General features: G+C 55.9%; 13 protein-coding genes across 17 annotated transcripts; 7 read left to right on the forward strand and 6 right to left on the reverse strand.

Moving 5' to 3' along the window:
• Positions 1–952: 952 nt before the first annotated feature.
• Positions 953–2,096, forward strand: H310_07761 (hypothetical protein). The gene is made up of 3 exons (XM_008873251.1): positions 953–1,642; positions 1,727–1,770; positions 1,847–2,096. The coding sequence occupies exons 1-3, from the start codon at positions 1,006–1,008 to the stop codon at positions 2,075–2,077; spliced, it is 912 nt and encodes a 303-aa protein (XP_008871473.1). The 5' UTR covers positions 953–1,005; the 3' UTR covers positions 2,078–2,096.
• Positions 2,097–2,285: 189 nt separating this feature from the next.
• H310_07762 (hypothetical protein) lies at positions 2,286–4,953 on the forward strand. Its single transcript, XM_008873252.1, has 13 exons — positions 2,286–2,406; positions 2,449–2,586; positions 2,644–2,727; positions 2,774–2,984; positions 3,033–3,179; positions 3,251–3,354; positions 3,410–3,486; positions 3,537–3,738; positions 3,881–4,099; positions 4,161–4,265; positions 4,316–4,399; positions 4,456–4,505; positions 4,552–4,953. Exons 1-13 carry the CDS (start codon positions 2,326–2,328, stop codon positions 4,871–4,873), a joined length of 1,824 nt encoding a protein of 607 aa, XP_008871474.1. The 5' UTR covers positions 2,286–2,325; the 3' UTR covers positions 4,874–4,953.
• Positions 4,954–5,183: 230 nt separating this feature from the next.
• On the reverse strand, positions 5,184–6,906 carry H310_07763. Of its 2 annotated transcripts, XM_008873254.1 has the most exons (9): positions 6,822–6,906; positions 6,532–6,747; positions 6,234–6,475; positions 6,057–6,163; positions 5,945–6,004; positions 5,740–5,905; positions 5,638–5,688; positions 5,465–5,529; positions 5,184–5,407 (listed from the first exon to the last, which is right to left on the reverse strand). In XM_008873254.1, the coding sequence occupies exons 1-9, from the start codon at positions 6,882–6,884 to the stop codon at positions 5,313–5,315; spliced, it is 1,065 nt and encodes a 354-aa protein (XP_008871476.1). In that variant the 5' UTR covers positions 6,885–6,906; the 3' UTR covers positions 5,184–5,312. The 2 variants fall into 2 exon arrangements, with proteins under 2 accessions (XP_008871476.1, XP_008871475.1); XM_008873253.1 differs by having other exon boundaries at positions 5,740–6,004.
• Positions 6,907–7,656: 750 nt separating this feature from the next.
• Positions 7,657–9,286, forward strand: H310_07764 (ketol-acid reductoisomerase). Its single transcript, XM_008873255.1, has one exon. It carries the CDS (start codon positions 7,666–7,668, stop codon positions 9,223–9,225), a length of 1,560 nt encoding a protein of 519 aa, XP_008871477.1. The 5' UTR covers positions 7,657–7,665; the 3' UTR covers positions 9,226–9,286.
• A 485-nt stretch (positions 9,287–9,771) lies between these two features.
• On the reverse strand, positions 9,772–10,361 carry H310_07765 (hypothetical protein). The gene is made up of 4 exons (XM_008873256.1): positions 10,281–10,361; positions 10,141–10,209; positions 9,989–10,092; positions 9,772–9,939 (listed from the first exon to the last, which is right to left on the reverse strand). The coding sequence occupies exons 1-4, from the start codon at positions 10,345–10,347 to the stop codon at positions 9,883–9,885; spliced, it is 297 nt and encodes a 98-aa protein (XP_008871478.1). The 5' UTR covers positions 10,348–10,361; the 3' UTR covers positions 9,772–9,882.
• A 161-nt stretch (positions 10,362–10,522) lies between these two features.
• Positions 10,523–12,316, forward strand: H310_07766 (CMGC/GSK protein kinase). The gene is made up of 6 exons (XM_008873257.1): positions 10,523–10,670; positions 10,725–10,940; positions 11,013–11,254; positions 11,302–11,673; positions 11,755–11,882; positions 11,939–12,316. Exons 1-6 carry the CDS (start codon positions 10,557–10,559, stop codon positions 12,097–12,099), a joined length of 1,233 nt encoding a protein of 410 aa, XP_008871479.1. The 5' UTR covers positions 10,523–10,556; the 3' UTR covers positions 12,100–12,316.
• On the reverse strand, positions 12,291–13,533 carry H310_07767 (hypothetical protein). Its single transcript, XM_008873258.1, has 2 exons — positions 12,412–13,533; positions 12,291–12,359 (listed from the first exon to the last, which is right to left on the reverse strand). Exon 1 carries the CDS (start codon positions 13,511–13,513, stop codon positions 12,536–12,538), a length of 978 nt encoding a protein of 325 aa, XP_008871480.1. The 5' UTR covers positions 13,514–13,533; the 3' UTR covers positions 12,291–12,359; positions 12,412–12,535.
• Positions 13,534–13,801: 268 nt separating this feature from the next.
• On the reverse strand, positions 13,802–15,206 carry H310_07768 (hypothetical protein). Its single transcript, XM_008873259.1, has one exon. The coding sequence runs from the start codon at positions 15,135–15,137 to the stop codon at positions 14,067–14,069; it is 1,071 nt and encodes a 356-aa protein (XP_008871481.1). The 5' UTR covers positions 15,138–15,206; the 3' UTR covers positions 13,802–14,066.
• Positions 15,197–17,384, forward strand: H310_07769. Of its 2 annotated transcripts, XM_008873260.1 has the most exons (6): positions 15,197–15,987; positions 16,030–16,187; positions 16,239–16,568; positions 16,630–16,743; positions 16,799–16,940; positions 16,999–17,384. In XM_008873260.1, exons 1-6 carry the CDS (start codon positions 15,768–15,770, stop codon positions 17,271–17,273), a joined length of 1,239 nt encoding a protein of 412 aa, XP_008871482.1. In that variant the 5' UTR covers positions 15,197–15,767; the 3' UTR covers positions 17,274–17,384. The 2 variants fall into 2 exon arrangements, with proteins under 2 accessions (XP_008871482.1, XP_008871483.1); XM_008873261.1 differs by having other exon boundaries at positions 16,799–17,384.
• A 14-nt stretch (positions 17,385–17,398) lies between these two features.
• Positions 17,399–18,231, reverse strand: H310_07770 (hypothetical protein). Its single transcript, XM_008873262.1, has 2 exons — positions 17,742–18,231; positions 17,399–17,693 (listed from the first exon to the last, which is right to left on the reverse strand). The coding sequence occupies exons 1-2, from the start codon at positions 18,214–18,216 to the stop codon at positions 17,536–17,538; spliced, it is 633 nt and encodes a 210-aa protein (XP_008871484.1). The 5' UTR covers positions 18,217–18,231; the 3' UTR covers positions 17,399–17,535.
• Positions 18,232–18,388: 157 nt separating this feature from the next.
• Positions 18,389–19,051, forward strand: H310_07771. Of its 2 annotated transcripts, none has more exons than XM_008873263.1 (3): positions 18,389–18,610; positions 18,670–18,861; positions 18,914–19,051. In XM_008873263.1, the coding sequence occupies exons 1-3, from the start codon at positions 18,394–18,396 to the stop codon at positions 19,024–19,026; spliced, it is 522 nt and encodes a 173-aa protein (XP_008871485.1). In that variant the 5' UTR covers positions 18,389–18,393; the 3' UTR covers positions 19,027–19,051. The 2 variants fall into 2 exon arrangements, with proteins under 2 accessions (XP_008871485.1, XP_008871486.1); XM_008873264.1 differs by having other exon boundaries at positions 18,919–19,051.
• A 246-nt stretch (positions 19,052–19,297) lies between these two features.
• H310_07772 lies at positions 19,298–21,099 on the reverse strand. Of its 2 annotated transcripts, XM_008873266.1 has the most exons (9): positions 20,954–21,099; positions 20,821–20,851; positions 20,463–20,769; positions 20,249–20,416; positions 20,154–20,175; positions 20,035–20,073; positions 19,916–19,986; positions 19,765–19,839; positions 19,298–19,716 (listed from the first exon to the last, which is right to left on the reverse strand). In XM_008873266.1, exons 1-9 carry the CDS (start codon positions 21,039–21,041, stop codon positions 19,387–19,389), a joined length of 1,131 nt encoding a protein of 376 aa, XP_008871488.1. In that variant the 5' UTR covers positions 21,042–21,099; the 3' UTR covers positions 19,298–19,386. The 2 variants fall into 2 exon arrangements, with proteins under 2 accessions (XP_008871488.1, XP_008871487.1); XM_008873265.1 differs by having other exon boundaries at positions 20,821–21,099.
• A 585-nt stretch (positions 21,100–21,684) lies between these two features.
• H310_07773 (hypothetical protein) lies at positions 21,685–22,362 on the forward strand (the record flags this gene model as incomplete). The annotated part of the gene is made up of 1 exon (XM_008873267.1): positions 21,685–22,362. The coding sequence occupies one exon, from the start codon at positions 21,685–21,687 to the stop codon at positions 22,360–22,362; it is 678 nt and encodes a 225-aa protein (XP_008871489.1).
• Between the last annotated feature and the right edge of the window lie 402 nt (positions 22,363–22,764).

Here is a 22,764-nt window from a genome sequence, read left to right on the forward strand (position 1 = left end):
GTTGTGATCAAATGCCTTGCTTCTTTCGATCCTTTTCATTGGCTCAAAATAGATTATTCTACATGTTTCATTGGTTCACAGTTCGACTCAGTAAGAATTGATTGGCTAAGTTTTATGTCAGTGCAAGTTGCATTTTCAAGACAACATTCGACCTAACGTAATAATGATGGCGAAGTGGCTCATGGCATGGGCGTCGTCGATATTGAGTATCGTTGTCGCGAACCACGTGCACCTCCGCAACAGCGCCGTGTGTACGCCCGTGAGTGTCGTGGGAGATGCCACGTACTGCATCAATGCACCCATTGTCTGTGGAGGAGTGACCGGCGCGTGCCCGAAGCGAGGCGACATAGCGTCAGCCAACTGCGTCCCGGCGCTCAAGAGCTACTCGAATGGTCCCACAGGGAGCAAGTGCGTCGCTCCAGCTGACGCCGAATGCAAGACCATTTCGTCTGGCGTGCTGGGCTGTGTATTTCCTTCGACCACTTCCGCAACCACCACGGCGACTCCCGCTCCTCGGTCACACCAAACATGCCCCACACGAAGCCTGCCACAACCTCTTCGTCCTCGGCAACTTGCGCCGACGACTGGAGTCAATGCGGCGGCCAAAGCCGAACGCAAACGTTTTCCAACTGCTGCCAAAACAAGACGTTTGCTTGCATGGCGTTCAACGTGTACTATTCCCAGTGCCTTCCAGTCACTTAGGTTCACGCATCAATACATGTTCATCATCATTGCCGCTGGTGCAGTACAAAGCAACTTCCATGCAGCCCACTGTGATGGACACCGGTCCTCGGCGGCAGTGGTTTGGCTGCTTGAGCAACCCTTGGCAGTAGTGGTCAGCGCGCTTGGGCTTGTCGCTAGCTCCGTGGAGGGACTTGCGACGTCGAAAGCGCGGTGTGGGAGCGATTTGCATGCGTGGACCGGCATTGCATTTGAACTTTGTCTTCGTAACGCTGACGTAACCGCCGTAGCCCTGCCACACAACCGGCGGCGGTACGAGATCCGATGCCATTGGAGATGCGACCATCCGACAACAACGATGGCAACGACAATGCAGTGATTCCTGTCGAGATCAGCGAGTCCGTGGGGTCGTACACGGCCAAGCTCATGGACGACGCTGCGATTCAATCGCTGCGCCGCGAGTTGCGCGCGTACGAGGCCAGCATTGCACAGGATGGCCACATGAAGGAGTTTGTCGCGACCAAGCCGACCAAAGTCAGTCGCATTGAGTTGCGCCAGCTTCTTCCCTGCCGCAGTAACAACGACGACGACGCGGTCGCGATCGAGCATCCGACCGCACCGTCAACTGTCGACGGCACACCAGTTGCACGACCATTGCGACCCCACAGGAACAGCGTGATTCGACGCCGCGACTCGTTTGCCACCGCCATGGTTAAACACCACCTTGGGTTCGACCCGCTCATGCAGACAGATGACGAATCCTCTGACAAGCACCGTGCAGAAGAAAGCACAATCACTCCCCGTCGCCCTGCGTCTGCCATCACCTCCCATAACCACAAGGCGGCGCTACCGACTAAACCCGCTTCGCGCTCGCGTCCAGCCACAGTCAACGTGAGCAGCGGCGCGGCGCGGCAGCGACCTTTCGCTCAAGTGCACAAGGAGGAGAAAGTAGCATTGCAGGGTAAGTTGAGCGACTTGCTTGCACGTACCCCAGCTGAATCACATAATACGTACACGCGCACATTTTACACATTCTCGTGCGTAGCGCTCGAAGCTCAGTACTCTGCGGCCAAGGACATGGTGCTTCGGGTGAGTCGTCATGGCAAAGAAACATTCGTTTTGTCCAGAGCTTTACGTGGCTCAACGGGGGAATTTGTTTTTCTAGCACATGGATCGATGGGGGGTACGTACTCGCCCCGACGGAGACATCAGTTCCTCTGTCTTTTCAAAGTTGAACAAGTTCGATGAAAAGCTCGGATTCCAACACCCCGAGGACACCGACAATCGAAAGTCCCCCCGCCCCCATCGACCGCCCCCCCAACTCACTTCGCATTCGGCTCTGCCACACATGACGACAGGGTCGCGCCCCCACCATCGTCAACCACCGTACAAATAACGTTAGAATTCTTTTGGGTCGCTGACGTTCGTGGAGGTTATCAGCGCTGCCATCGCAGTATCACCACCCACTGGATACGACCCTCAGGTGCATCCTCCCCCGCCACTCGCCTCGATGGCGTCGGCGGCATAAAAAAACGAGACACAGCATGCAATTCGCTCCCTCCCATCGTTGCAACGGCGACTGGAACGGTTTCATCCGAAACCGACACGACCCCACACTCCGCGAACCCCGTTACGGCATCAATCATGGCGCGAGAACCGGTGGCCATTACGGAGGACTTTTTGTTGGATCACGTTGGCGTATACGACATCGTGGGGACGAAGGAGGTAAGTCGACGTGCAGTGGTGACTCGGTGACTTGTGCTTTAGCTCTTGCTGCGTAACGAAGGCATCGAACGACTGGACGAAGCGTGCGCGAAGAAGCTCGTGTCGCTCGAGCTCTTATCGCTGTCCCACAACGCTCTCGAGTCGTTAAATCATTTTCAGCATCTCACCAACCTCGTTGAGGTACCGCCGCATCCCACGATGCCATCCACCTCAGGCCTGACAGCCTCGCCTGGCTAGCTCAACGTGAATTTCAATCAAATCGCATCCCTTGACACGCTTCAGTGCTTTGGTTTGCAAAAACTTTACGTGGCCAACAACAAAGTATGCCTGCCCATCAACCAACCCTGTCCCATTTCTTCCTGCCTAGCTAACGTCGATTGCGCACCTGCGGTCGTTTCCGCAGCTTGTCCACGTGTCCGTGTTTGGAAACCAACTGACTGACTTTGACGGCGTCATGCACACCTGCCGGCATCTTCACAAGCTGCGGGGACTAGACTTGGACGGAAACCCATGCGCCCGCGTCAAGGGGTATAAATACCTCGTGCTGAGTCGGCTCACTCGACTAAAAGAACTCGATGGTATGTTTGCATGTTCCACCTCCAGCGCGTCATGAATGCCTCGTCCAGGTGACACCATCCATGCTTTGGATCGCGAACTGCTGCTTGAACAGCAGCCCCTGCCACCGTCGTGTCGACCGTCCACGGCTCCGCCAGCCCCGCCCACGACGAGCAGTTTGACCCGCATGTCGTCGCGCAGTTCGCTTCTGGACACTGGTACGTGCATGCAGCTCATCTGTCGATGCATGTTGGCGCGATGCGTCCTCGAGGCTGAGTGGAAAACGCAGTTGCCGAGAAGGAAGCGTCGCTCGCGTCCTTGCGCGGCCCTGTTCACCTGTTTCGCGATGATTTTCTCAATAACAACTCCATCTTGCTCGAGTACTTGGCGCAGGTGCGACCCCACGTGCCCTTCTCTCCACGTCTAGAAGCTTCGACGTGCTTGATAGGGTGTTGATGGCCATCGCCCGACGCAAGACTCGCCAGCAAGTGCTACTGACGCCGCACTCGCAACGCCTTCGTCCACGTACGATCCTCTTTTGGCATGGATGGCACACGTGTGATTTGTGTTCAAAGGTTTGTGGGCAAAATGCGGCAGGCGAATCCGAATCCCGCGCTTGAGGCAGTCCCTCTTCCGTCGGACGCGGAAGACGGTGGTGGTCGAAGCGCGCCGTGCCCCATGGCCACCCCCGCGCCTCTCGCCACACACTCCATCGTCGACCCATCCGATCCCCACGCTACCATTCGAAAGCTACTCAAACACATTGAACACTTGGAGGTACATCCCGCGTCTTGGAGGCTGCTCGGTTGTCGGCTTCGTGTCTGAGTGACGTTTTGGGCTGTCGACTGGCGGGCAACATTGGTCGCGGCGCTTTGCCTTGTCGTCCTTGGTGAAGCTGACAACTCGACGAGATGTGTAGGCTAGCGTCGACATGTACAAGTCGAGTGCGTCGGATGCAACGATGGAAAGGCTCTTGGAAGCCAACCATCGGTTGCGCATCGAGAACAACAACATCCCGATCTTACAGGAAGAAATCCAAGCACTCAAGGCCACCCTTCGCCACGCACCACCCGACTACAACGACAGCGGTGAAACCAGCGCAGGGACAGCCAAGGCAGCATCCATCAAAGCACTGCAGGTTCGTCACAGGCCGTTGGCCCACGGAATCGCCTCAGCAATGCGATGCCGATGTGTTTCAGGACGAAAACGCCGCCCTGACGAGACAAGTGCACAAACTTCGCACGATGCTGGCAACCCGCCAAGCGACGGACGAAACGATGTCCGCCAAGCAGTCGAAAGAAGAAGTATATGCTGCGCCATTCCTCGCTCGCCTAGCACACTCTGCGCTGCCTAGATTCTCGACGAAGCCGCCAACGTCGATGTCGAGCTCACCGCGTTGATCATGCAAAACGAAATCTCGCTTCAAGTGATGCGACAGGTACTGGCCGCGACCGGCTGGCCGCTTGCGCATGACGTCGTGCGCCGCATGTCTAGACCATTCAAAAGACCAAACTCGACCTGCAACAAGACCGCGCCGCTCGATTGTACCTTGGATTGCCAACCATGTGGACCTGACGCATGAGTACGTAGGACGGGCCATCAGCGTCCCAGTACAAGCGCGGGCATTGAACGCACCGGCGTGGCGGACTCGGGCCCGCGGCTCTCGGCCTTGTCTGGAGCGGTTCGCTCGCCCACCACCCGCCGTCAGCTGCACACGTCGGCCGGCCACCGTCCACGTCCGTCCTCCTCGTCGCATCACGCCCCTGCCGAAGCCATATTCAACAAAACATCCAAGTCGAAGCCATCGATAACGAAGTGCCCATCCGTGCCAGAAGCTCCCACCTCGGACGTCAATGACCACGACGGCACCGCCAGCAACAACAACCACGCGCCAGATCTCCTGGTGCTGTAGCCCCACGACCCATCGATCTCGATTTCGTTTTTCTCCAATGTCTCGTTGAATGCACTCAAACGAATTGTTTGTGTTGGACATGAGCATCGACAACATGGCGGCGCGTTCGTTGCAAAGGCAGCTCGGGTTTTGACATGGCCCTAAAGCCACATTGAACCCTCACGCTACTCATCTTGGCCCACCACACGCTCTGCATCGCGCTTCGACTGTGGGGTCACCGACTTCGTTGCTTTGACCAAGTGCATGGGGTTTGCGCACCTCGATATGCATGTGACGGTAGTTCGAGTGTCTGTAGGGTGTAGCTGCGTGACTTGAATCGTTCTACTCGGCGTTGTGGCGAATATGCTTTGGCATACGGGTGACCAGCGATAGCGACCACCACCCCCAGAGAAGTATGCCACCATGTGCGAGTTGGAATCGTTCCATGACAAGTCGACTGCTACGATCGCTCGGGCCATCGACACCAATTCCACGTATTGCGTGCATGCGGCGGCACGATGCTTTCCCGCGTCGCCAGGTCCACTTGCGACAGTTCTACAGCCACGGCATTCGACGTGTGTCAAGCGACGGTCGGGTTGCTGCAAGAGTTACCTTGCAATGTAAACGGGTACAACGGAGGCATCTTGACGTTGTTCGGGAGCACAGCGGTAGGTTGTCTAGGCCACAAACCCCACTTAGAACAAAAAGCGCACCATCGATTTCGCCACTGGAACGGTAGTCAAAGACCGATTGCTGGCGTCGATGGCAGCACGATCCACACTCACCGAAGTTCGTCAAAGAAAGGGTGCGCTGCAGCAGCCAGGGGGTGCAATCGCCTATGCACCACGGCGATCGCATCGGTCGGTGACGGGTGGAGCGACACGTACCTCGCGGGAGAATACGTGAGCATGCGTTGGAGCAAGTCGAGGGCTTCGGGCGGGCATGTGGCCGGTGGGAAGACTGCGGCGAGACGAGGATGCACGCGAGGCAAGCGAAAGTCCGTATGCTTGGGATTCATGGCTTCCAGCTCGGCGCGGCTCGGCGTTCCCACGACTTTGATGATGTTGAGCAGCTGGTCGACGCCGCTCTCACCTGGAAACAGCGGCTCCGACAGCAGAAGCTCGGCAAAAACACACCCAAGGGACCACACGTCTACGAGACCCTGCCGTCAACAAAAGCGGCAGAGCTCCTTCTGAATGCCTACCGATTGCAGTTGTGTAGTCGGTCGCGCCAAGGATGAGTTCCGGAGCGCGGTAAAATCGCGAGCATATGTACGACACATTCGGTTCCGACGGCTGGAGCATCTTGGCGCTGCAGCATGACAGAGGCGGCGTAAGCAATGCAAAGAATACCTGGAGCGCTGCGATCGTGATCGACGGACCTGCCAAAGTCGCACAATTTGACAACATGCGTGGCTGGATGCAAAAGCACATTCTGGGGTTTGATGTCACGGTGGCAGATGCCGAGGGAGTGGAGGTATCCGAGGGCGCAGCAGAGCTGATACACATACAACTTGACGTAGATCAGCGGGAGGCGGACGCGGCGCTCTTTCATTTGGCACACGACGCCGTAGATGGTCTGGGGAATGTACTCGAGGACGAGATTCAGGTACAAGTCGTCACTCTATGCGCGTTGTTCAAGCAATCGGAAAGAGTGACGCGGGGTGCCTCGCCACGTACGTTTTCGATGCGTGAATAGAAGCTGTGTTTAAGATGCACAATGTTGGCATGATGCAGTTGCCGCATGATTTGGAGTTCTCGGTTCTTGATACGTTTGTCTTGAAAGATCTTCTTGATCGCGACAACCTCCCCCGTTTCCTCGACCACGACGTGGAATACCGCGCCAAACGACCCATATCCGATCTGTCGCTCGACACGGTAATGAATCGTACGACCCTACCCAACACACATGTCGTCCCGTGTGAGAGACACCTACTCTTCCCCAGACCACCGCCGTCTTGCTGACTTACATCCGACAGCACGTGCGCCGAGTTCTCGAGCGTAATGCTGCGTATCGCCGCCTCCGCGTCCATGATGGTACGAATGTCGTCGAGGATATCACAGTATCCGGATATTCCTCACGGATATTCGAGGGGTGGACTGTACCGTACACTAGTTCCGACTTGACGTCAAGTATACCGTACACTATTCGCAACGCTTGATTGCGCCAACACCGAACAGCCGAGAGCCACGATCATTTTCGTCGGGTGATGGCGCGCCACAATCGTTGGCGGAGCAAGCCATGGCTCGCGAGGGATGCATGCGGGGGCAAATTCAGGACGGGACCGCAACGACGGCATCACGATCGTTGTGTCCTGGCTTCGTGGTTGACAAAGGCAGCAGCCTGCCCTAAACTGTTGGCGACAGCCCGGAGTGGTGTGAGAGAATAACGAAAGAGAAGACGCTTCGGACATATCGCGTCGACCTCCCAGCGCTCGCGCAGCCACCTGGTTGCCCCTCACCCGCAATGCGCTCGACCTGGTTGCGCAAATTTGGATGGCCGCACCATGATATCCACATATTTCCGATTCAACCCGAATCGGACGTCAGAACCACCAACACTACACTTGAGTTCGCTATGGTGCTGTGCTAAATGTCAGCATTTCATTGCAAAATAAAAATGCATCGCAATGTAAAGAGGCAATTGCATAATTTGATTGAACGCATGAACGTGCATGCATTATGTCATGCTACATTTAAGGCAATACAATTTTCAAGTGAACTAAGTCGCACTTAAGTGAGTACCCCCACACAGTTTTCAAGGTCGAATTCTGCCCCAAGGATGTATCTTTCATTATTGGAATTGCAGCGCCCATGTGGAAGCTCACGACGCCACTAACTTCCCGCGCCATGCCAAAACTCCCACTCGCCGCTGCCAGTACGCGCTCGTTTCAATCGAAAACATTCCAAGAGCATGTCCAGACTGCCACAATGGCGGACCGCACCGAACAAATCCTTGCCGGTGGTCGACATCTCTTTCCGCTCCTCCCCAAGGCGTTCGCAGGCGTCAAGCAGATCGGTGTCGTGGGATGGGGTTCCCAAGCCCCCGCGCAAGCCCAAAATTTGCGCGACTCATTGAAGGGCACCGATATTCGCGTGAAGGTGGGTCTACGACCGAACTCGTCGTCCCTGGCCAAGGCCCGCGCCGCAGGGTTCACGGAAGAATCCAACACGTTGGGCAATCAAAACGACGTGCTCGCTGAGTCCGACATGGTGCTCCTTCTCATCAGCGACGCCGCGAGTGTGTCGTCGTACAAAGATATTTTCCAGCGCCTGAAGCCTGGTGCGACTCTCGGACTGTCGCACGGTTACCTCCTCGGTCATTTGGACTCTGTGGGCGAATCGTTCCCGTCGTCCATCAACGTCGTGATGGTGGCGCCCAAGGGCATGGGTCCGTCCGTGCGCCGTCTGTATGTGCAAGCGGCGCAGAACAACGGCGGCACTGCCGGTATCAATGCTAGTGTTGCAGTTCACCAGGACGTGAACGGCAAGGCGATTGACCACGCGTTGGGCTGGAGTGTCGCGCTTGGTTCTCCATACTCGTTCCCCACGACCCTTCGAGAAGAGTACAAATCGGACATCTACGGCGAACGTGGCGTGCTTCTCGGTGGCGTGTACGGCCTGATTGAAGCGCTTTTCCGTCATTACGTTCATGAAGGCAAGACGCCCGCAGAGGCCTTCCACGACGCTGCCGACAGCTTGACAGGGCCATTGAATACGCTCATTTCGCACCACGGTCTGTTGGCGGTCTACGAATCGTTCAGCGGGGCCGACAAAGAAGCGTTTGAAGCGGCGTACACGGCTGCGTACCATCCTTCGCGCGAGGTCCTGGAAGAAATCTACGACGAAGTGGCGAGCGGCAACGAAATCCGATCGGTCAACATGGCCGTCGATCGCCAAGCGCGCGGCTTCCCCATGCTGGCGACATTGGAACATCGGTGGATGTGGAAACTCGGTGAGGACCTCCGCCGATCCCGCGATCCTTCCAAGCTCAAGCTGCATCCGACGACTGCCGGCATGTACGTGGCCATGATGATGGCCCAAATCGACGTGCTTCTCGACCACGGCCACGGGTATTCCGAGATCGCCAACGAAAGCGTGATCGAAGCGACGGACTCGCTCAACCCGTTCATGCACGCGCGCGGCGTCGCGTATATGGTCGACAATTGCTCGATGACGGCACGTCTTGGGACGCGAAAGTGGGCCCCTCGATTCGACTACACGCTGACGGAGCAAGCCCTCAGTGCCGGCGGCGACAGCAAGTCGCCCGCGGAGAAGAAGGAGTTGCTCGCCAAGTTTACCAGCCATCGCATCCACGATGTCCTCAACACGTGCCTCAAGCTGCGTCCGGACGTGGATATCTCGGTGGTGTAAGCAGTGGGCAGATATTGAGAAGTGATTCATCCAAAAAACATACCATTGATATGCATACGAATGCTACGCCTTCCCTTCGCCCTTCGTGGCACACACCGCCAGGGAGACGGTGCATCCCTCGCTATGCGCTGGCCGCCGCGGTTGAAGCATCGTCACACTCGCATCGGCTTGAGTCCCTCTCGTCTTACTCAACCGAAGGATGGACTGAGATCGAGAGGACGAAGGAGGCCATGGTGGACATCGAGGATTCTGCTCGCGGAAGCACACAACAAGACAACATGTGTCCAACGTCGACGAATGTACTCGCTGGCGTCAAGGTGTAAGGGAGCTCAAACTCCACGACATGGATGGTGCGGTGGAAACCTGGAGGTCGCTTGCATGGAGGACACATTCAAAAGGCCCGACTGGTCATCCCAGTGCCTTATCTCGCTCTTGCATGATCCTCACCTCGGCAATGACATTCCGATCGGTGGAGTTTGAATGTGCAGCGATCCCCGCGACTTGTGTACATGGCGAGGGAAGAAGGACATTAGGTCGTCGGCCCATGAAAGACTGTATGCCGCCGTCCGAGACAAGACGAATGAGTCTTTTGATCGTGGACACGCCTTCCTAACTCTCTGTTCCCAAACTGCCGGCGACCAAACAAATCGAGTCGAGTTAATCGTCCAACGAGCCATCATAATAGTCTACTTTCAAGAGGCGCCCGTCAAGTTCCTAAGGTCAAGAGTGTGAAGCCCATCGTGCTGAGAAGGATGGAACGTACTTGGCCGTTCATAGCGAGAATCGCTTGAAAGGCGTCGTCGGCTTTTTTGAAGCTGACGCACCCTGTCAAGTAGATGTTTTCTTCCTGCGTCGGCGCAAATGACACTGTGTCCATTATTGTAAGCAAGCAGGAAGTGGAGACAACAGAGATACCTCGGAGCACAGGGCCGAACGGTTCAAAGGCTTGTCGAAGGCGATGGGCATCTGTTCGCCAATGTATTCCTAGAAGGCCAAACAACATGCACCTGAATGTCCAGACTATTCGTTCGGCTGTATCTCCCATCACGTCGCACCTTCCACGTAGATATTGGTTGCAAAGGACCTCCGCCAGAGCGAGCGCGCCACTGCCAAGGACGTCATCGAGCAAGTGGAACAAAGAAATGAATGCAGGTGGACGTCGAATTCAACATATGTATTGGATATAAATCATGTTTATCAGCAAAATTAAAACGAAACCTACCCAATGAAATGCCACCGAATTGAACAATGCAAACAGTTTTGTCCAATGAATATCGCATATTGGGAGATCCAAGTGTTTGCGCAGGGGGGCGAAAAAGTCGAAACTTCGCATGAGTAAGCCGACGATGCCGGCGGCGACGGCAGTTGCGCCGCGACAGTCGGATGCTGCTGAAGGCGATGCTAGGGGTGTTGGCATCTCTAGTTCGACACACACGATGGCCGATGTACAGTTTTTCTGACCATCAAACACGTCGTCATGCTCGTGTGTGTTTGTGCAGGGCAAGACAATCAACTACTCTGCAGAGCGCATCATTGGCAACGGCAGCTTTGGCGTTGTGTTCCAAGCAACGATCGAAGAGACGGGTGAAGTCGTGGCAATCAAGAAGGTGCTCCAGGACAAGCGTTTTAAGAACCGCGAGATGCAAATCATGCGCCAGCTCCAGCACGACAACATTGTCCAGCTCAAACACTGCTTCTACTGCAACGGCGAAAAGGTACGCCCCCTTTTCCGCTACGACGATTTGAGGCCACTTCATCTTGGCTGTGGTTGACCCGCTTCCATCTAGCCCGACGAATTGTACTTGAACCTTGTCATGGAATACATCCCCGACACACTGTACGGTGTTGCCCGACAGCTCCAGCGCAGCAAGCAACTCATGCCGATCGTGCTGGTGAAATTGTACATATACCAGATCTGTCGGGCGCTGGGGTACACGCATTCGATGGGAGTCTGCCACCGCGACATCAAGCCGCAGAACCTCCTCTTGAACCCGACCTCGCACGTCGTCAAGATCTGTGACTTTGGCAGGTACACCCTCGATCCGTGCATTGTCTGTGTATTGACCGCTCTTTCAGTGCCAAAATGCTCCAGAAGAACGAGCCGAATGTGTCGTACATATGCTCACGGTACTACCGCGCGCCGGAGCTCATCTTCGGCGCGACAGACTACACGACTGCGATCGACGTCTGGTCCCTCGGGTGTGTCTTTGGCGAGCTCTTGCTTGGGTCGCCCCTGTTTCCCGGAGAGAGCGGCGTCGATCAGCTTGTCGAGATCATCAAGGTGCTGGGGACGCCGACGCGGGACCAGATCGAAGCGATGAACCCGAATTATACCGAGTTCCAGTTCCCTGAAATCAACGCGCATCCGTGGTCCAAGGTCTTCCGTAGTCGGACGCCGCCTGAAGCCATCGACCTCATCACCAAGATGCTCGAATACGACCCCACCAAGTACGTCCCTTGATCACGATAATTGGGAGAGTTCGCTGGGGCGCAACATGTCTCGCACCGTGCTAACGATATTGTTTGCAGACGGATCAAGCCGTTGGAGGCTGCTGCCCATCCGTTCTTCGACGAGCTCCGCCAAGATCCGGCGGGGTTCCCTCTTGCGCTGCCTCAGAACGTCGACCCGCCGGTCTTGTTCAATTTTACGTGGCAGGGTGCGTCACCACCCGCTGCATGTGACGCCACCCGTCTCCTAAGTCTTTCTCGGTAGAGCTGAAAAGCGTGGACGTAGCGACCCGCGAGATCCTCGTGCCCAAGGACGCTCGAACGGCATCCAACTGGCCGGTCGACGAGACTGGCGCCTGGCCATCAGATGCAGCACCTGTCGAAGGAGGTGCGGCCCTTGTTGTGCCGACAACGTCACAATCTTGACCGATTGGCGACGCGTGAAACATCCACATCAGCACAGAGGGATACCAGCACAGCACTGTCCGCGCAACCCCTTCGATTTTATGTTTGTAATGGCGAATTGGAGCGTCCTGGAGGTTGCATCGCCTTGGTTCGACCACCGTCGGCATCTGCTTCGCAAACGCTTCCACGCAGAGCTGACTGAGCCGACATTTGCCGTGGGACTGGAAACTCAACGGGGTTGCCATGACGGGAGTGCATAGCAGGGCGACAAGCAGCGATGCCTGGCATGCGGAACTCTTTCAGCTCCATCGAACGGGTTCATTGGGAGCGTACAGTTAGTTTATCGTACGAGAAGACGAGGTGCCCATGACCGTCCTGTGATTCCTTCATGCCTCGGCTGCCGTGTAGGTCTGTGTTGTTTGAGTTGGGTGCTTGCTATCCTTGGGAAGCTCGCACTTCATGCGGCGGCCGTGCGCCTGTGGGATGCAGGTGGCGTCGATCTAGCCGTGAGTTGTTTCGTTGCGGACTTCGTCATGGGGGACTTGGTTTCATCTTGGAAAGTCAAGTGTACACGCATGGACTTGTGAGCCAGCCGTGGCGACTTTCGTTTCTGAGAAGCTGCGGCCATCGGCGGAAAGACATCGCCGCTCAAGCGCTTCTTACCACCGGACCTTCGGTTTAACGTGGGGGTGGTACTTATGGACGGTGACGACAAAGACACGAGGGGAGGCTGCGACGAAAGCTCTTGTAAGCATGACGCAACGAGCGGAAACAAGAGGGCTTCGGCCATGTTGTGGTAGGCGCTGAGCGCCTTTCGCGTGATCGGCATCACTTCCAACTTCACTTGAGAGCAAATGTCGCGAAAGAGCCGCAACATGACCCGACGAGGGAGGGCATAAGGATTGTCTTCGTTGATCTTGCCGGGGTGGACTTCGTCAGGTGCGTCACAGTCGGAGAACTCACCATCCCCTAGCGAAATGACATCGTCGTCGTCCGAAGCACTGGCGTCGTCACTTTCGGAGGTGTCCGCTTCTGATGATTCAAGTGAACCAACATCAACAATATCGTCGTCCGCACTGTGCAGCGTTCGTGGCTCAGACTCCACCACGGTTTGGGATGGAGCGGTTTCGCCATGCAGCAGAGCTAGCCTTGATTCGTCCGAGGCATCGTCGTACCCATACAGCTTGACACCAATTGCATGTGCGCCGCGGACGACGTCACAAGCTCGCACAACGAACTGTTGCCGTCCTTCCGTGACGTCTGTGATGTATGCTGTTGCTGTCGTGAGCTGAGTGATAAAGTCCTCCGCGACAACTGTGACGCGCTCGTTGGTCAAGTGCACGTGAGTCAAGTCGGCCTTCTTTAGCGCGTCCTTGACGACGCGCTCCAGGCAGCGCTCGAGGAGTTCCTGCTTGAGCCACGGCGTGTACCCCATTTCTCGTCCTTCGCGCCGCCTTTTGACTTGCAAAATGACACGAATTCAAGCTTCCCGCCAAGTGCTTTATCCGGATTATGGATTATCCGTATTTTCCCTGTCTTGTCATTGGTCAGTCACACAACTTGGGGATCGCTGGAGAAAAGTTGCCGCGGCCGTGGCCATGGTGACACATGTGGAGGAAGGACAACCAAGGTATGGCTTAAGTGAGCCGGCATGAGCAGGTTTCACCATGCCAACCAAAGGTAAGTGTGCAGGAAGTCCTTGGCCGTTTCTGCTGTCCCATCCTGCGACTGTTGAAGGTGCGACAATGGTCGAGCGAGTCGTAGCTGACATTCGAATACAGAGTGCTGTCCAACGTGCGGCACTCGCTGTGGTGCGGTATGACGGCTCACCCTTTCCTCTTGGCCCCTCTAGGCCCCGCGACAACAGTTCTCCACTCAGGATTTGCTCTCGTGCCACTCAATCTCGCTTTGGTGGTCCCACAGCGTTTGGTTATCGGGTGCAACTTGTAACTATACATTTATCTGGCACAACTCCGTTCGACTTGTCGCTAGTTCTCGAGGACGATGCGGAACCGGGCTTCGCCAGCGTGCACCTTTTGCATCGCTGCGGCAGCCTCGGCCATGGGCATGACCTGAACGATCGACCGCACGTTCTTCTCAACGGCAAACAGAAGCATATCTTCGATGTCGGAAGGCGATCCGATGATGGAGCCGACGAACGTGATGTTGCGCGGGACGAGGGTGAACGCGTGGAACGAGATGGGCACTTCGGGGAGCCCCACAAGCACGAACTTGCCTTCAGTGGCGACCAGTCCCAGGAGCATTCCCCAGTCGGTCTTGTCGCTGTAGGACGTGCACAAAATGAGGTCGAGCGATTGGGCGGCGGCCGCCACTTGCGCAGGGTCCGAGTAGTTCAGATACGCATGGGCACCAAGGACATCCTTGCAATCGGCCTCCTTCTTAGATGAGGACGAAAGAGCGGTCACGGTCGCGCCCATGGCAACGGCCCACTGAATGCCGAGGTGGCCGAGTCCGCCAATCCCCAACACGCCCACTTTCATTCCCGGGCCAACGTTATACTTTTTGAGTGGCGAGTACGTTGTCACCCCAGCACACATCAAAGGCGCCGCGATCGCCGACGGCAACGCGTCGGGAATCACAAATGCAAACTTGTTGTGGCAACGGAAAAAGTCGGCATATCCGCCTTGAGTGATGTACTGTTCGCCGTTGGGCAAGTCGATCGTGCTGTTGTACGTCCATTTCATGTCGGGGCAGAGCTGTTCCATTTCGCGACCACAGTACGAACAGTCGAGGCAGCTCGCGCACTGGGCGCCAATACCTACGCGCGTCCCGACCGCAAACTTGGTCGCATCCACCTTCCGCCCAATGCGCACGACCTTGCCGATGATTTCATGGCCGACAACAATGGGGTACTGGATCGCGCCCCACCCCCCAGACACCGTATGCAAGTCGGAGCCGCAGATGCCGCAGTGCGTGACTTGGATTTCCACATCATAATCGTCATCGAACGGCCGGGGGGCAAACGAGTGAGGCTTGAGGTCGAACCCAGGGGCAAACGCCGCTTGGCCAGTGTACTTCATGTTATTCTGGGCAGCCATCGTGCGAACGTGAATAAACGAAATATGATCATGGAGAACGCAATAACGCGGCCTGTGATTGCGCCCCCGCCGCTGTGGACGAATCATGAATCGGACCTCATGTGGTAGGATGCACCAGAAAAATGGCATCTGGCGTGTCGCATCCCGAGGTGTTGAGTAAACAGGGGCAAAGGCCTGTCATCGTCGCCAAGAACGGATGCGTTCCGACTGCGCACGGAGCGATGGCCGATGCATGCGTGGGCGAGACAAGGGCCCGATGGACCCTTGGGTTGCCTTGGGCACCTGCGGGATGTACCTCATTCAATGGTTGGGGCGCCACATTCAATCTTCGAGTAATTCAAAACGCCATGGAAAGCTGTCACATCCCCCTTGCAACAAGGGCACGAGCACTCCTGGAGGATAACACACGTCCAAGGCGACGCCGAGCCACAAACTACCGAGTGATATCACCCTAGTACACCAGACTGTGCCACCTCAAACATTCCCGGGATGTGGGGGCGCTTCCCCCCGTGATTCCAGCAATGTACACCTAACGGCATCCACAGTCAGGTCTAGGCCGCATCGCGCCCGACTGGCGCATTCGTTTCATGCCATGTCAACGTTGCAAAACGGCCGCGCCTTTTCAACTCGATGTCGGTGCGCGTGCCGGCTGTAGGGACCAAGCCTGTACGCAAGCAGCCGATTCGACATGCGTCCTACGCTGACTCGAGCGATGGCTATGGCGACAGCAACAATCCAGCCATGTGCTCGCTCGTGGACAAGCGCGAAGTGTGTGCTGCTGTCTTGCGCGAAGGGCTCGTGCAGTCGTTCGTTGACTTGTTTTACCTCGTGCATCGCGTAGACACGCACGGTAACCTTAGACTGGATGAGTGTCTCCCTCAACGCTGTCTAGTGACGGCGGATGGCCAGGAAATGAAGGAACCAGTCGCGATCTCGCCCGCGCAAATCAAATTTCTTCGTGACCATCTCACCGCGGCCGAGAAGGCACGGCGCCAAGGGGACGTCATCCACGTGTTTGAATCGTACGAGAAGCTCGCTGTGTACTTCATGGTAGGGCGTTCAAGATGGCTCGCTCGTGTATGATGGTGGACACCGTTCTAGGACCAGCAAGACCTCCGAACGGGAGTGTTTTTCCACGAAAAGTGCCTCGAGATTGCCCGCATCTCCCGCAACCAGGACTTTGAATTGGCGGCGCTCGAGAATTTGGGCAATGCATACTACGGCCTCAAGGAATTCCACAAGGCCAAAGAAAACCACGAGCTTCACCTTGCGCTCGTTACCCAGATGCGCGCAGCGGGCGCGCACGAATCGAATCGGGCCGAGGCCGCTGCGATGGCCCAGCTGAGCAAGGTGTACGAGGAGGTTGCGCGACAGCACGAAACCAAACGCGAGTACGACCAAGCCATTGCGATCCATGCGAAATTCCTTCAAGTTGGTGGCATCGATCCAAGACACGAAGTGTACGAACTCTCACGGAAATGGATGGCCGTAGTGCGCCCAAGAAGCCAAGGACTTGACCAACGTCGCGGCTGGCCATTACCGCATCGGGTGCTGCTTTAACGCCATGAACCAGCCCACGGACGCCCTCGTCTACCTCAAAGACTATGTACGCCCTCCACATGTCAACGTTTAACAAAAGGACTTACTCGTCGTGGTCCTAGCTCGTCATGTGCAAGAACTTGGGCGATACGGACGGCGAGTGCAATGCGTATGCTGCCCTTGCCACAACGTTCGAAGCGACCGGGCACGCGTCGCAAGCGATGGACTACCTCAAGGAGTACTTGATCACTGCCGAAAAGATCGGTAGCGTCATCATCTACATCGCACCGTCGAAACGAGGGCACGAACTGTCTTGGTTTAGAAAACGTCGTGGCCCAGGCCGAGGCATGTCGCCGCCTTGGGCTCCTCTACAGCGCCGCCAAAGACTTCAACTTGGCCGCCGAAATGATGGAGCGCAATTTTGACCTGATCAAGAACGCCACCAAGAGCGACACGGCCCTGCTCGACCAGGCCCGCATCAGCCTCGGTGTCATCCGCGCGCATCAAAAGTTCCACTTGTTTGTCGACTTTGTCACGTCCGACCTCGATGGGTTCCTCAAGTGGAAGGCGTCGCGGACGATTGAGCCCAAGGCGTAGCTATCGATGCACCCAAACATGTAGCCGTTGCTGGCAAGAGTGCTATGCTTATGAGGTGCCAATGGAGATAACGTCATGGACCATGAAGCCGTAACGTGGTCGAGCTGCCTGTGCTAGAGAGGTCTGTCGCCCACAAAGTGTGAAACAGCGTTGCCCAGGTGCAATTTTGCTGTGTATGGTACGGTCGCAGGAGTCACGTAACAAGTTAGAACGTATTGAAGGACAGGCAGCGCAACGCTACACATGAAGCGCGTAGAGGCCACTAGTCGGCCACGAGGGGCTGCGAGTATTTGGCCTTATAGTGGCCCTTGAGGTTCTCGTACTTGGACGACAGGTCTTGCTTGCGGCTGTCCCGAACGAGCTCAGCTTCCATGTCTTTGAGGTTCTTTAGATTCATGTAAGCGTACTTGTTCTCGTGGCCTGGATGGTCGATGTGAGTCCATCCAAGAAGAATGGATGGCCACGTACGGGAACGTCGGAGGAACGAGCTGCAGCAGTACCGAAACACTTCCATCACGAACAACCCTATGAGGACGTACGCAGGGATGAACTTGTGCGTTTTCAGGAGCCGGAGTTCGTCGTCAGTGATGTGCAGCTCAACTTGGTGGTCCTGGAGGAACCGCTCGATCGCACTTCCTTGTGTGAGGATCACGATCGCCAACACAAGCTCAAACAGCGCCACGAGAACGAGGAGCCATGACGAAAGGAGGAGAAGTGGCGTGCATGACCGACAGGCCGACCCGCACCAGCTCATGAGTGCAGTGATGACAAGGAGTCCACCTAGTGCGAGAAGCGGGGCAAACAGCCATTCCGGCGCAAAGTGGTTCAAACCAAGGTAGGATCCGTACGCCACTAGCGCAACCCCGCACGACAGGTCGATCCCATTGCACAGGAACAGCGCCGTGCCCGAGCAGCATTCTTCCAACCACTCGCGGCACCGCATGCGACAACGCGGGAATGGTCGAATCGAAAGATATGTCAGATGGGTCAAATACCTTAATTCTACTATACAATACAAAATTTGAATAAACTGGGACGAGAACGCTGGTCAAATGACATGCACTCGTGCATGGTGTTACGGAAAATGTATTTTATCCGGGCACATTTTGGCACTTTGGAAATGGTGCGACGGAGATCGTCTGCGGATGGCGGCTCGAACCGCCGCAAGTCGTCCACGGACATGATGGGCCATCGTAAAGGAGATCGTAAGCTCTCTGACATTATGGAAGGTGTTGCGATGCCTCCCAGCATGTCGTTCTTGGAAACGCAGCGTATCACGGCGATGCAAATGGAAATTTACGGGTTTGCTGGGTGGATTGCGTCGATTGTCGTGTTTGGTGAGTCGATCTTCATGGTTGGTTCTCCAAAACGAAGCCATGATCTATCGATTGTGTAGTTTGCTACCTTCTGTGGGCATATGTACCCGACTCGATCTTGGCATCGTACGGAATCACGTATTACCCTTCGCGGTATTGGGCCCTCGCTGTTCCGGCAATGCTCGCCATGACTCTGATGGCGCTGTTGGTGGTCTACATTGCCATCAACTGGGTATCGACAGCGCCCTTGGACTCATACAACACTATACGAGGTACGATCCATCTTCCAACGTGGCATTTCGTCCGACTTACGTTGCCACCAAGACCAGTACACAATCACACTGACCGATGACGAGCTCGACGTCCAGCGCGACGCCAATACCCCCGCCATTGCAGACATCCCGCTTACGTCAGTAAATCGTATGCTGTTCAACTGAATGTCCTCGTCCATTTCTTCGTCAACCTTGAGCGACGTGATCGCGGCGTTTTGCAACTTCTGGTCGTGCCTCGCTGCACAGTGCTGTATCTAGAACGTCGTCATGCACGATCACCTGCAACGACGGTGCAGAACAGTATGAGAGATCTGGAGGAAGCAGCCAAGCCTTCCTTCGCTTTCATTCTACCTACGACCTGTTGGTACAAGCATCTCCATGTGCTAGTGCTGCGTGCAGTGCGGTCGGCCGCGACGATGGAGTGTAGTGTTTCAAGGCCCATGCCACGTTTCTCAATGTCGTCGAGGGCGGGACCCACAAGGTGGGCTTCATCTCCTTACAATGAGGGTGCGCCATCGCAACGTTCTATCCTAATGAGTCGACGGCAGCAGGTGCAGCGACCTTGACAATCTCGATGTCTGTGTAGTGGCCATCCACCACATGCGTCAACGTGACGGCATTGCTGTATGCTGCTGCGACTGTGTCTTGCACGATGCCAAGCATGGCAGTCCAGATGGTCGTTCTTTCGACATCGTTCGCGCTCGAGCACATTTGGTTGACCTTGGCCAAGAGCGGCACTGTCCATTTGACCTTGCACATGTCCAGGAAGAGATCAATGTGCTTCCGAGGCAGCGGGATGTCGCCAGGGGCATGCTCCGTCATGGAGTCGATCCCGTGAAAATCGGATCCGCCCAGCTATACAAAGCGTTCACCATGCCACAACGCGCCAACTTCATGGCTTACCTTGAGCAGATTCGACTCGGTCGCGAGGCTCCCGTACAAGTCGATTTTGCCCGAGTCATGATACACCTCGACACCCTAACGAAATTTGACCGTCGCGAAAGGTTTCAACTGTCCACAGCAGCAAAGCAATGGAAACGATCGCTTGACGTACATGAATGCCCGCTGCTGCCAGCGTCGGGACGAGCGTCAGGGGGTCCTTGCAGCACCATGGATGCGCGAGCACTGGCGCCACAAGTCAGCACCACTCCACTTGCGCCGCCTGACACGAACCTGACACACCACCGGCGTTTTCAATCATGCGAATCGCATCTACAGGCAACCATGACGACGTCGTTGGTTCAATGCATTTGCCGTCCAGGGGTGCAAGCACTCTACTGCGGCCGCACTACCTTGTGGGGGGAAGTGCTCTCCCTAAATGGAGACGGGTTCATTCAACACTCCCCTCGTCCATCGTGGTGATCGTCAAGGAGGTTGTTACAATTACCTCGGCATACGCTGGCCCGTCGTTGCTCAAGTACCTCGAAAACGCTTCTCGAAACGTGCTCACGTGTCCGCCTTCGACCAGCGCCTCTGCCACGTGAGGTCGGCCGGGCGCTGCTTCGCCGGCGATCTGCAACACCCGCTCCCAGTTCAGTTGAATCCCCATGTCTGCCTAGACGATCTCGTTTCGTAAGACACAAGATGGGTTGACGACGCACCAGCTTCCGCAGCATCTCTTTGCCGCGCTTGTGTCTGGCTTGTCGAATTGCCAGAAGCTTTGCTTCAATCTCGACCGAGTCCGTTCCTGGGCAAAAATACCCCAGAATATGCAGATTCTCGGCGCCTTTTTCCTCGGCGCTGATCTCGACGCCAGGAAGTACAAACACCCCCAGCGACCGACCGGCCTCCATGGCTTCCGTGACACCGGCCATCGTGTCATGATCGGTCAGCGACAGGAACATGACGCCGTTCGCGGCCGCCTTGGCAACAACTTCCGCCGGTCGAAATTTGCCATCGCTGCACGTACTGCGCACGACAAAGTCAACGATATGCACTGGCACAGCAAAGACGAGATACCTATGCATGTGGAAATCGCCCTGGGCGTACTCTGCGTGGTTCGAAGGATACATGTCGTGAGAGACGTGCTCGTGGACATCGACACCTCCGTCGTCGGGGTCGTCGTGGTCGTGGTCGAGTTTAGGAAACTTACTCAGGTACTGCGGCTGGAGATTCACGGGCTTCCGCTTCGCAGCCTTCTTTGTCTTCTTCTTGCTGCCGCTGCTGCTCCCGTGCACCATGGCCGTCGTGGTCCACTTGCCAGTTGGTTTGTTGCCGCGCCAAACCAGCCAAGGGCACAAACGAGAAAACCTCTCAAAATCCATCCATGAGTATAAAACATGGCACGGTTTCATACGAAATTGTCTCTATTTTAGAGAAATGAAATAATTGAAAAACAACAAAAATCCGCCAAAATAGAAGCAATAGTTCACAGGCATGACGGGGGCTTGCGATCACAATGGCCTCACGCCGAATGCAGCGGCAACTACGCATGCCATGCCGACGAGGGCGAACGAAGGGCGAACGTTGCGCAGCCGCTTGTCGACAATGCCTGCCCATGCATGACAGAAGGGGGACGAAGGCACGAGCTAAAGGGGCACTGACTTGCTCGACATGGTTGGGACGAGCTGAAAACGAGCATCTCGAGCTGACAGCTCGACGTGCTGAGAGACAACTCGTGGACGTTTTAAACACATCTCCTGGGGGAAAGGCCATTTCTCGGACGATCCTGCCATTCGGAAAACAGATTTCCCAACGGCCACAACGCGAATTCTCGCCCCACGAGTCCTGTTATTCTGTCATTGCATGCTTCGCTCAACAACGGTCAAAGTCTCTACCACAACTGTTATGTCCCTTCCAATGCGCCAAGTTCCGGACAACGAGATGGCGGCAGTCACTGGCAACAACAATCAAGCCCCCGACAACTCCAAGCAAATCGTGGACAGCGAATATAGTAGCAACGAAGGAAGTGACGACGGGGGCGTGGTCGATGAAGGTGACAACGACCCCGACGAGATGGACGTCGACGGTGGCGACAAAGACCCCGACGAAATGGACGGCAAGGGGGCCGTCGATGACAATCCTCGCCCAAACAAGAAAGCCAAGTCCACGACTTACCTTACTAGACGACTGGAAAGTCTGGATAAGAGGGTGGTGGATGCTGCTGGAATGTATGCGCTGCAGTATGAGGCTCTGGCGAAAAGCATTCTTATGCTTGACGCGCGCGTGACGGCGACAGCGGCGCGGGCGTACAACATGCCGTTGTCAAACGAGTTGCATCTGGATGCGGAGTTTCAAGTGATCCAGAAAATCATTCCGGGGCATCCATCTCGCCCCAGTCCCCCTGAAGGTTTCGACGAACATGCGACATTTGGGGTCGGTGCGGTCCCGCCACCATCCATTCACATGCTCATCGCGACTGTCCGCAGCTTGGACGGCATCAACCACCACGACCAATTGGACGCCATCCACTGGTTTTACAACGACCCCCGTCTAGCCCATGTGTCTGGCAGCACAATCAGCCAGCGACGCATTGCCTTGCGGTCCTTTTTGTGCCGTTGAGCGCACTGCTCGGAGTACGCTGTGGACTGAGACCGATGAGCTTGTATGATGATGTTAATTCTTACACTTGTGATGGAGTCGACTTGAGCGATGGCGGTGACAACAATCTGTCGCTGAGTCGAAACAGACGCTTCGGTCGAACGAATGTCCAAGGATGGGTCCCCCCGTATTGCCCCAGCAATGCACCCCTCCACAACGCACTGGCAAGGCCCAAAGTCAATCGAAACAAGCGGTTTTGTTTACTAGAGTGAGGTGGCAGCTCGGAGGAGCAATAGTTGAAGGCTGAAATGCCCTGGTTCAGCCATCAAGCATGTTCCAGCCCACCTAGCACTTTCGAGGTCGCGTTTTCGATGCCTGAAGCTTCACCTTTGTTTGAAACAAATTTTCGAACGTTCATAAGAC

Source organism: Aphanomyces invadans (genome assembly GCF_000520115.1).
Source record: "Aphanomyces invadans strain NJM9701 unplaced genomic scaffold supercont1.15, whole genome shotgun sequence".
In the NCBI taxonomy this organism is placed as follows: domain Eukaryota; phylum Oomycota; class Saprolegniomycetes; order Saprolegniales; family Verrucalvaceae; genus Aphanomyces; species Aphanomyces invadans.